General features: G+C 50.8%; 2 protein-coding genes across 3 annotated transcripts; both read right to left on the bottom strand.

Moving 5' to 3' along the window:
- Window positions 1–1,145: 1,145 nt before the first annotated feature.
- On the bottom strand, window positions 1,146–3,625 carry LOC102682686 (inositol 1,4,5-trisphosphate receptor-interacting protein-like 1). Of its 2 annotated transcripts, none has more exons than XM_069195868.1 (2): window positions 3,518–3,625; window positions 1,146–3,020 (listed from the first exon to the last, which is right to left on the bottom strand). In XM_069195868.1, exon 2 carries the CDS (start codon window positions 3,016–3,018, stop codon window positions 1,210–1,212), a length of 1,809 nt encoding a protein of 602 aa, XP_069051969.1. In that variant the 5' UTR covers window positions 3,019–3,020; window positions 3,518–3,625; the 3' UTR covers window positions 1,146–1,209. The 2 variants fall into 2 exon arrangements, with proteins under 2 accessions (XP_069051969.1, XP_069051970.1); XM_069195869.1 differs by having other exon boundaries at window positions 3,534–3,621.
- A 2,223-nt stretch (window positions 3,626–5,848) lies between these two features.
- On the bottom strand, window positions 5,849–8,317 carry LOC138241862 (inositol 1,4,5-trisphosphate receptor-interacting protein-like). Its single transcript, XM_069195870.1, has 2 exons — window positions 8,210–8,317; window positions 5,849–7,712 (listed from the first exon to the last, which is right to left on the bottom strand). The coding sequence occupies exon 2, from the start codon at window positions 7,708–7,710 to the stop codon at window positions 5,908–5,910; it is 1,803 nt and encodes a 600-aa protein (XP_069051971.1). The 5' UTR covers window positions 7,711–7,712; window positions 8,210–8,317; the 3' UTR covers window positions 5,849–5,907.
- Between the last annotated feature and the right edge of the window lie 965 nt (window positions 8,318–9,282).

Raw genomic sequence — 9,282 nt, 5'->3', positions numbered from 1 at the left:
CGGAGATGTCCTGGCGGGGAAGTCGAATGAGAAGTCCCACAGGGAATGAAGCTGCTGCACGCCACACTGATTTTTCAGTTCACGTCGGTCATCTGCCTTTTCCCCCCATATTTTTGATCGTGCTGGTTTCTTTTCTCTCGGTTAAATCCTTTGCAATTTAGACAGCCACCTGGGTCTGGCCGGTATGAAATCTGTTTTTGTTTTCGTTTGTGAGCTCTTGTAACGCTCCTCTTACTGGATACTTGATGCCTTTTCCCTTCGCAATGGCCTGGAGATGGACGCTGGGAATGGGTCATGGTGGAACATTCTGGATTTCATTGGAAGCTGCCAGTTGAAAAGCTTCAGGAGTTGGGAGGCGCAACTTTCTCTTTTATTATATTGCATTTTTAGTGAGAGCAATCTGGAAAAGTCTTCATATGATCATTGTTTACACCTTACCTGGAACTTTCCATAAGATTTGATCTCAACAGAAATGAAGCTGAGAAAAGCTGTTTTTTCCTGGTGTGGTGTGTCTCAACCTGAGGATTATCCCAAAAGGAAAATGAGATACCAGTCCGTGACAGGACACCCGCCAACAAGCTCAGAGGGACATTGTAACAAAACCAATGAACCTGCCTGACAATATCTGTAGAAGGTAAGAGAAAATCCATATCGTTCTGTGTGGAGACTACATGCAAACTCCACACAGAAGGATTTTGGATGCCAGAGCCCAAGAGAGCAATGGAGCCGTAGTGCTACTGTAACGGAACAAGCAATAGGTTTATTCCATGCTGAAAAGACAAGAAAGAAAACACAATGTGGAGCCTTCTTTGGGTTCACAGTCGAAACATTGTGCTTTCTATCTTCTCTTTTCAGCATGGAATAAATATATGACTTGTTCCTTTGCAGACTACGCATCCTGCCGCAGCTGCCCACCTGAACTTCTTTGGGCTACTGTAACTCCACCTGTGCCACCTTACCAGGATTAAGATGATGATAATATATTTCTCCTCATGAATGCCATCAGGAACTTCTGGACAGACAAGGGAGAGCAGTAAGTGAGCCTGGCAAGGGTCTGATCTGTAAATCAACCCTTAATATTAAAAAATGATTAAATTAAACAAATGCTAATACAGAACTGATTCAAGAACCACAAGAGGCAGAGACTCCTTCAGTTTTTCTAATGCAAAATGTATTGAATGCTCTCGTGTTCTGTGGCTCTGGATGTTCTTACAGGTTGGACCTGGCTGTGCTCCCGTCTGGAACGGGTGAAGCGGCTTCTGGGGTGACATCTGCAGGGGCCGGCGCGGCCGCCTCTGTGCCCGCTCCCTGGCCGCGGGGGGCGGGGGGCTCCCGCGGGCGGGCGCTCAGGCCGATGTCTCCGAGCCGTTCGAGGAGCCGGCGGAACTCCGTCAGGGCCAGGTTGCGTAGCGCGTGGTCGTCCTGCAGCGCTCGGAAGAGATTGAGGGGCGGGGCGTTCCGGAAGATGGAGGGGAGCCCCAGGTGCAGGCACAGGGCCTGGTTGCCCACCACGAAGTGGAAGAGCCGCTGTTTGTCCAGGCTGTGCTGCAGCATGTACAGCACTTCCCGAACCCGGTCGGACAGCTGCCCCCCGGCCCAGCTCTCAGGGTCGCCCTGCGAGAAGAGCACGTGCAGGAAGGCCGTCTTGATGTGGAAGGAGCTCAGGAAGGAGGATACCGGACCCCTGGAGCTGTTGGGCAGGGGTGGGGCGCAGCCTCCTGTGCAAGAGGCGTGGATGTAGGCCAGGATCTGGAGGCAGCGCATGTGACAGCTGTCGGGGGGCAGCCTTTGGGTCATCTCCTGCAGAAAGCGGGCCTCGTAGACGGCGAACCACTGGACCCAGTGCAGGGGGGGCCGGAACACGGGCCCCTGGGTGACCAGGTAGACGTCGGAGCCTTCCAGCCTGACGGCTGGCAACACGTTCACCCAGAGCGCCTGGCCGGAGCCGTACTCCAGCCGCAGACGGCAGGGGCAGGCCGCCTCCCCGAAGAGCAGGTTGAAGTTGGCCTGCTGGGTCCAGCCCTTCCTCAGCGCCGCCCCCAGCCACTGCAGCATGCCAGTGGGGTCCAGGTGCTCCCCGGAGCGCAGGCCCTCTTCCAGCAGGCAGTCCAGGCTGTCCTTCCTTTCCGCCGCCAGCCTGCGCACATCGGAGCTGGGCGGGGGCGGGGGCCGACTGGCCCCCATCACTCGCACTCGGCCCTGTCCCAGGTGCTCGGGGAGGGCCAGCCAGGAGCCGGGCCAGAACCCTTCCCCGTAGCCCAGCTCCACGCGGAAGGACAAGCCCGCGGGCGCGCTGATGGCCACCAGCACGTCGTACACGGGCTCCAGCTTGCCCCCTCGAACACCCCAGCCCTCGAACAGGCTTCCCACGCCCACGCACTCCTCCCTCAGGACGTCCACGCCTGCTTGGCCAAAGCCCTTGGCTGTGCGGAGGAGAGAGTCCACTAGGCCCCGTACAACACTGCCGGCGCCCCACACGGCCCCGTCCCTTCCAGCCTGGCTCACTTCAGCCTTGTAGAAGGCCTGCAGGGACTGGACACACGGCCAGGGCGTCCGCTCCTTCCTGTGCTCCTCTTCCCTGAACGCCACCCTTTTCTTGCTTTTCTTCTTGACATCTCTTTCTGCCCTCCCCTCCTCCTCCTCCTCCTCCACCTTCTCTTCCTTCACCTTCTCCTCCTCCTTCTTCACCTCCTCTTTTTTCTCCTTTTCTCTGGGTCTAGGACGACGCCGTCTGAGTACAAACAGGCCCAGGATCAGAGCCCCGGCCAGCGTCCAGACCCAGGGTTCGGTCGCCCAGGCTCCCGCCATACTTAAAATGTCAGCCGGGATGGTCTCGGTTTCTGCCTGGAGGCTCAGGCGGTCGAACTCCTCGTCGAGCTGCAGCAACATCTGCTGCAAGAACAGCTCACGCTCCCTGTTCTCGTCCACCAGGGCGGCACGGCGCACTCCATCCCCCACCTGCAGGGGGCTCTGGAGACCCCCGCCCAGGATGAGGTAGCACAGTACCAAGATGGACATCCCTGCAAGGCCAAGAGGCGGAGGCGTGAGACAAAATAGAATCGACAGACCCAGTCACAAGCTGGCGCCGTCAGGATCTTTCACATAGAGGTAATGTGTAACACAACAACAGTCACAAAATGGAGCAGTCTCAAACACTGTCACAAGTATCTGAGCATAGAAAGCACAGAGCCATTTTATGGTGTATTATTTCATTCAAGAGCAAAGGAGGGAAGAGACTCTGGCTGTCACGTTTTTAGTTAAATGACTGAAGCTTACTGTAACTCATACATTTACCTTGCTTACTGTAAAAACTTTTTTTTCATTCACATGCACATAGCACAATGTCATGATTGTTGAGTCAATAGGACTGAGCACATGTGTGTAACCAAGTAGTAATGTGATAAGGAAAGGGAGGACTTGACATTGTGGCACAAGTAGATAGACACAAAATAGCGGCCATCTTAATCACAACTGTAAAGGAGAAACAATAGACTTTAAATATATACTCCAAACGTACCTTAAACGTGTTTTACGTTTCAGAGTCGTATCATCTGTTCAGAATGGAAGTATCGTTTGTTTCTTAATTTGAATAAATATTAAATTCTGTATATAACTTTCAACCAAGAAAATAGCCTCCGAGAAATGTTGAGATCTGTTTAGATTTGGGTGTTGTTGGTGTTTTTAATTCGTCGCCCAGGTGTTACTACAACGTAGGGTAAAACGGAACACTCGCCCTTTGTGACCTCATCAAAAGCGTATCCGCTTTGAAATTAAAAAAAAAACAACCTTGCAATAAAATCATAGAATACTGTAAAGCTATCACACCTTATATACTTTTTTAAATAAAAAGTGCAAAATGACACTTGTAGAAAGTCCGTATTGAAATCGTCTTGCATATTTTACCTACTCCTTCCATGAGACTTCTCTTTTCAACGTGGTCTTCATAGATACAAAGTTACTTAAGAAATAATGTTACATTAATCAAATGTCACCGGTACTTAACAAAAAAGAATAAAAAATAAATACAACTTTACAAAAAAAGCGAAGAGGAAAATCGCAAAATAAACGTTTAAATATCAAAATAGCTGCTGTAAGTCTGTGGTCACACCTCTGCGCAGGTACGGTAACTGCGACTAGGTACTTCATTGCTATGGGAAATGGTTTACATTTGAGGAGTCGATATGAACATAGTATGACACTTTAAAGGGCTCTGTTTTTAGCACAGCTCCCCTCAAAGCCAACTTTTAAACCCACGGGAGACATCGCTCCCCGAGCACCCGCGACATACGGCCGCTGTAGGTTTGTGTTTCTTTCAGCCGCAACGGAACTGAAAAGACTTTTCGCAAAAATGGAAGAGCTGGGGTGGTACATCAGGAACACTACACCTGAAACTATGCGGTTAACACACACACACCAAAGATCTGTGGTGGAGGGGAGTTCCCATTACCTGTAAAAGGCTTGGAGTGGAGTGTCCAGATAAGCGCTATATAAGTGAAAGCAATTATTATTTTTATTATTATTTGTATTATTCCTGTATTGCTGGGTCTTCAACTGTTGATTCTCATTTTATCGACTATTTCAAATTGTGCACGGGGGATTAAAATAATTTTTAACACCTATGTTTTAGACACCCAGCTTTGTGCTCTTGCTACACTACCATGCAATTAGGCTCCAGCTGTTGTTTTTTTTTTGGCGACGAGTATTCGGAGATGTCCTGGCGGGGAAGTCGAATGAGAAGTCCCACAGGGAATGAAGCTGCTGCACGCCACACTGATTTTTCAGTTCACGTCGGTCATCTGCCTTCTCCCCCCATATTTTTGATCGTGCTGGTTTCTTTTCTCTTGGTTAAATCCTTTGCAATTTAGACAGCCACCTGGGTCTGGCCGGTGTGAAATCTGTTTTTGTTTTCGTTTGTGAGCTCTTGTAACGCTCCTCTTACTGGGTACTTGATGCCTTTTCCCTTCGCAATGGCCTGGAGATGGACGCTGGGAATGGGTCATGGTGGAACATTCTGGATTTCATTGGAAGCTGCCAGTTGAAAAGCTTCAGGAGTTGGGAGGCGCAACTTTCTCTTTTATTATATTGCATTTTTAGTGAGAGCAATCTGGAAAAGTCTTCATATGATCATTGTTTACACCTTACCTGGAACTTTCCATAACATTTGATCTCCCCAGAAATGTAGCTGAGAAAAGCTGTTTTTTCCTGGTGTGGTGTGTCTCAACCTGAGGATTATCCCAAAAGGAAAATGAGATACCAGTCCGTGACAGGACACCCGCAAACAAGCTCAGAGGGACATTGTAACAAAACCAATGAACCTGCCTGACAATATCTGTAGAAGGTAAGAGAAAATCCATATTGTTCTGTGTGGAGACTACATGCAAACTCCACACAGAAGGATTTTGGATGCCAGAGCCCAAGAGAGCAATGGAGCCGCAGTGCTACTGTAACAGAACAAGCAATAGGTTTATTCCATGCTGAAAAGACAAGAAAACACAATGTGGAGCCTTCTTTGGGTTCACAGTCGAAACATTGTGCTTTCTATCTTCTCTTTTCAGCATGGAATAAATATATGACTTGTTCCTTTGCAGACTACGCATCCTGCCGCAGCTGCCCACCTGAACTTCTTTGGGCTACTGTAACTCCACCTGTGCCACCTTACCAGGATTAAGATGATGATAATATATTTCTCCTCATAAATGCCATCAGGAACTTCTGGACAGACAAGGGAGAGCAGTAAGTGAGCCTGGCAAGGGTCTTATCTGTAAATCAACCCTAATATTAAAATATGATTAAATTAAACAAATGCTAATACAGAACTGATTCAAGAACCACAAGAGGCAGAGACTCCTTCACTTTTCTAATGCAAAATGTATTGAATGCTCTCGTGTTCTGTGGCTCTGGATGTTGTTACAGGTTGGACCTGGCTGTGCTCCCGTCTGGAACGGGTGAAGCGGCTTCTGGGGTGACATCTGCAGGGGCCGGCGCGGCCGCCTCTGTGCCCGCTCCCTGGGCGCGGGGGGCGGGGGGCTCCCGCGGGCGGGCGCTCAGGCCGATGTCTCCGAGCCGTTCGAGGAGCCGGCGGAACTCCGTCAGGGCCAGGTTGCGGAGCGCGTGGTCGTCCTGCAGCGCTCGGAAGAGATTGAGGGGCGGGGCGTTCCGGAAGATGGAGGGGAGCCCCAGGTGCAGGCACAGGGCCTGGTTGCCCACCACGAAGTGGAAGAGCCGCTGTTTGTCCAGGCTGTGCTGCAGCATGTACAGCACTTCCCGAACCCGGTCGGACAGCTGCCCCCCGGCCCAGCTCTCAGGGTCGCCCTGCGAGAAGAGCACGTGCAGGAAGGCCGTCTTGATGTGGAAGGAGCTCAGGAAGGAGGATACCGGACCCCTGGAGCTGTTGGGCAGGGGTGGGGCGCAGCCTCCTGTGCAAGAGGCGTGGATGTAGGCCAGGATCTGGAGGCAGCGCATGTGACAGCTGTCGGGGGGCAGCCTTTGGGTCATCTCCTGCAGAAAGCGGGCCTCGTAGACGGCGAACCACTGGACCCAGTGCAGGGGGGGCCGGAAGACGGGCCCCTGGGTGACCAGGTAGACGTCGGAGCCTTCCAGCCTGACGGCCGGCAACACGTTCACCCAGAGCGCCTGGCCAGAGCCGTACTCCAGCCGCAGACGGCAGGGGCAGGCCGCCTCCCCGAAGAGCAGGTTGAAGTTGGCCTGCTGGGTCCAGCCCTTCCTCAGCGCCGCCCCCAGCCACTGCAGCATGCCAGTGGGGTCCAGGTGCTCCCCGGAGCGCAGGCCCTCTTCCAGCAGGCAGTCCAGGCTGTCCTTCCTTTCCGCCGCCAGCCTGCGCACGTCGGAGCCGGGCGGGGGCGGGGGCCGACTGGCTCCCATCACTCGCACTCGGCCCTGTCCCAGGTGCTCGGGGAGGGCCAGCCAGGAGCCGGGCCAGAACCCTTCCCCGTAGCCCAGCTCCACGCGGAAGGACAAGCCCGCAGGCGCGCTGATGGCCACCAGCACGTCGTACACGGGCTCCAGCTTGCCCCCTCGAACACCCCAGCCCTCGAACAGGCTTCCCACGCCCACGCACTCCTCCCTCAGGACGTCCACGCCTGCTTGGCCAAAGCCCTTGGCTGTGCGGAGGAGAGAGTCCACTAGGCCCCGTACAACACTGCCGGCGCCCCACACGGCCCCGTCCCTTCCAGCCTGGCTCACTTCAGCCTTGTAGAAGGCCTGCAGGGACTGGACACACGGCCAGGGCGTCCGCTCCTTCCTGTGCTCCTCTTCCCTGAACGCCACCCTTTTCTTGCTTTTCTTCTTGACATCTCTTTCTGCCCTCCCCTCCTCCTCCTCCTCCACCTTTTCCTTCACCTTCTCCTCCTCCTTCTTCACCTCCTCTTTTTTCTCCTTTTCTTTGGGTCTAGGACGACGCCGTCTGAGTACAAACAGGCCCAGGATCAGAGCCCCGGCCAGCGTCCAGACCCAGGGTCCGGTCGCCCAGGCTCCCGCCATACTTAAAACGTCAGCCGGGATGGTCTCGGTTTCTGTCTGGAGGCTCAGGCGGTCGAACTCCTCGTCGAGCTGCAGCAACATCTGCTGCAAGAACAGCTCACGCTCCCTGTTCTCGTCCACCAGGGCGGCACGGCGCACTCCATCCCCCACCTGCAGGGGGCTCTGGAGACCCCCGCCCAGGATGAGGTAGCACAGTACCAAGATGGACATCCCTGCAAGGCCAAGAGGCGGAGGCGTGAGACAAAATAGAATCGACAGACCCAGTCACAAGCTGGCGCCGTCAGGATCTTTCACATAGAGGTAATGTGTAACACAACAACAGTCACAAAATGGAGCAGTCTCAAACACTGTCACAAGTATCTGAGCATAGAAAGCACAGAGCCATTTTATGGTGTATTATTTCATTCAAGAGCAAAGGAGGGAAGAGACTCTGGCTGTCACGTTTTTAGTTAAATGACTGAAGCTTACTGTAACTCATACATTTACCTTGCTTACTGTAAAAACTTTTTTTTCATTCACATGCACATAGCACAATGTCATGATTGTTGAGTCAATAGGACTGAGCACATGTGTGTAACCAAGTAGTAATGTGATAAGGAAAGGGAGGACTTGACATTGTGGCACAAGTAGATAGACACAAAATAGCGGCCATCTTAATCACAACTGTAAAGGAGAAACAATAGACTTTAAATATATACTCCAAACGTACCTTAAACGTGTCTTACGTTTCAGAGTCGTATCATCTGGTCAGAATGGAAGTATCGTTAGTTTCTTAATTTGAATAAATATTAAATTCTGTATATAACTATCAACCAAGAAAATAGCCTCCGAGAAATGTTGAGATTTGTTTAGATTTGGGTGTTGTTGGTGTTTTTAATTCGTCGCCCAGGTGTTACTACAATGTAGGGTAAAACGGAACACTCGCCCTTTGTGACCTCATCAAAAGCCTATCCGCTTTGGCATTAAAAAAAACAACCTTGCAATAAAATCATAGAATACTGTAAAGCTATCACACCTTATATACTTTTTTAAATAAAAAGAAGTGCAAAATGACACTTGTAGAAAGTCCGTATTGAAATCGTCTTGCATATTTTACCCCATACTCCTTCCATGAGACTTCTCTTTTCAACGTGGTCTTCATAGATACAAGGTTACTTAAGAAATAATGTTACATTAATCAAATGTCACCGGTACTTAACAAAAAAGAATAAAAAATAAATACAACTTTACAAAAAAAGCGAAGAGGAAAATCGCAAAATAAACGTTTAAATATCAAAATAGCTGCTGTAAGTCTGTGGTCACACCTCTGCGCAGGTACGGTAACTGCGACTAGGTACTTCATTGCTGTGATGGGAAATGGTTTACATTTGAGGAGTCGATATGAACATAGTATGACACTTTAAAGGGCTCTGTTTTTAGCACAGCTCCCCTCAAAGCCAACTTTTAAACCCACGGGAGACATCGCTCCCCGAGCACCCGCGACATACGGCCGCTGTAGGTTTGTGTTTCTTTCAGCCGCAACGGAACTGAAAAGACTTTTCGCAAAAATGGAAGAGCTGGGGTGGTACATCAGAAACACTACACCTGAAACTATGTGGTTACACACACACACACCAATGGTCTGTGTTCCTGTATTGCTGAGTCTTTAACTGTTGATTCTCATTGTATCGACTATTTCAAATTGTGCACGGGGGATTAAAATAATTTTTAACACGTATTTTTTAGACACCCGGCTTTGTGCGAAAAGGTTATTAACATTGTGATAACCTTCAGATCCCACGT

The sequence above is a fragment of the Lepisosteus oculatus genome, chromosome 11, assembly GCF_040954835.1.
Source record: "Lepisosteus oculatus isolate fLepOcu1 chromosome 11, fLepOcu1.hap2, whole genome shotgun sequence".
Lineage (NCBI taxonomy): Eukaryota > Metazoa > Chordata > Actinopteri > Semionotiformes > Lepisosteidae > Lepisosteus > Lepisosteus oculatus.
The sequence above is the reverse complement of the archived record's forward strand: the minus strand, read 5'-3'. Positions and strand labels throughout refer to the sequence as shown.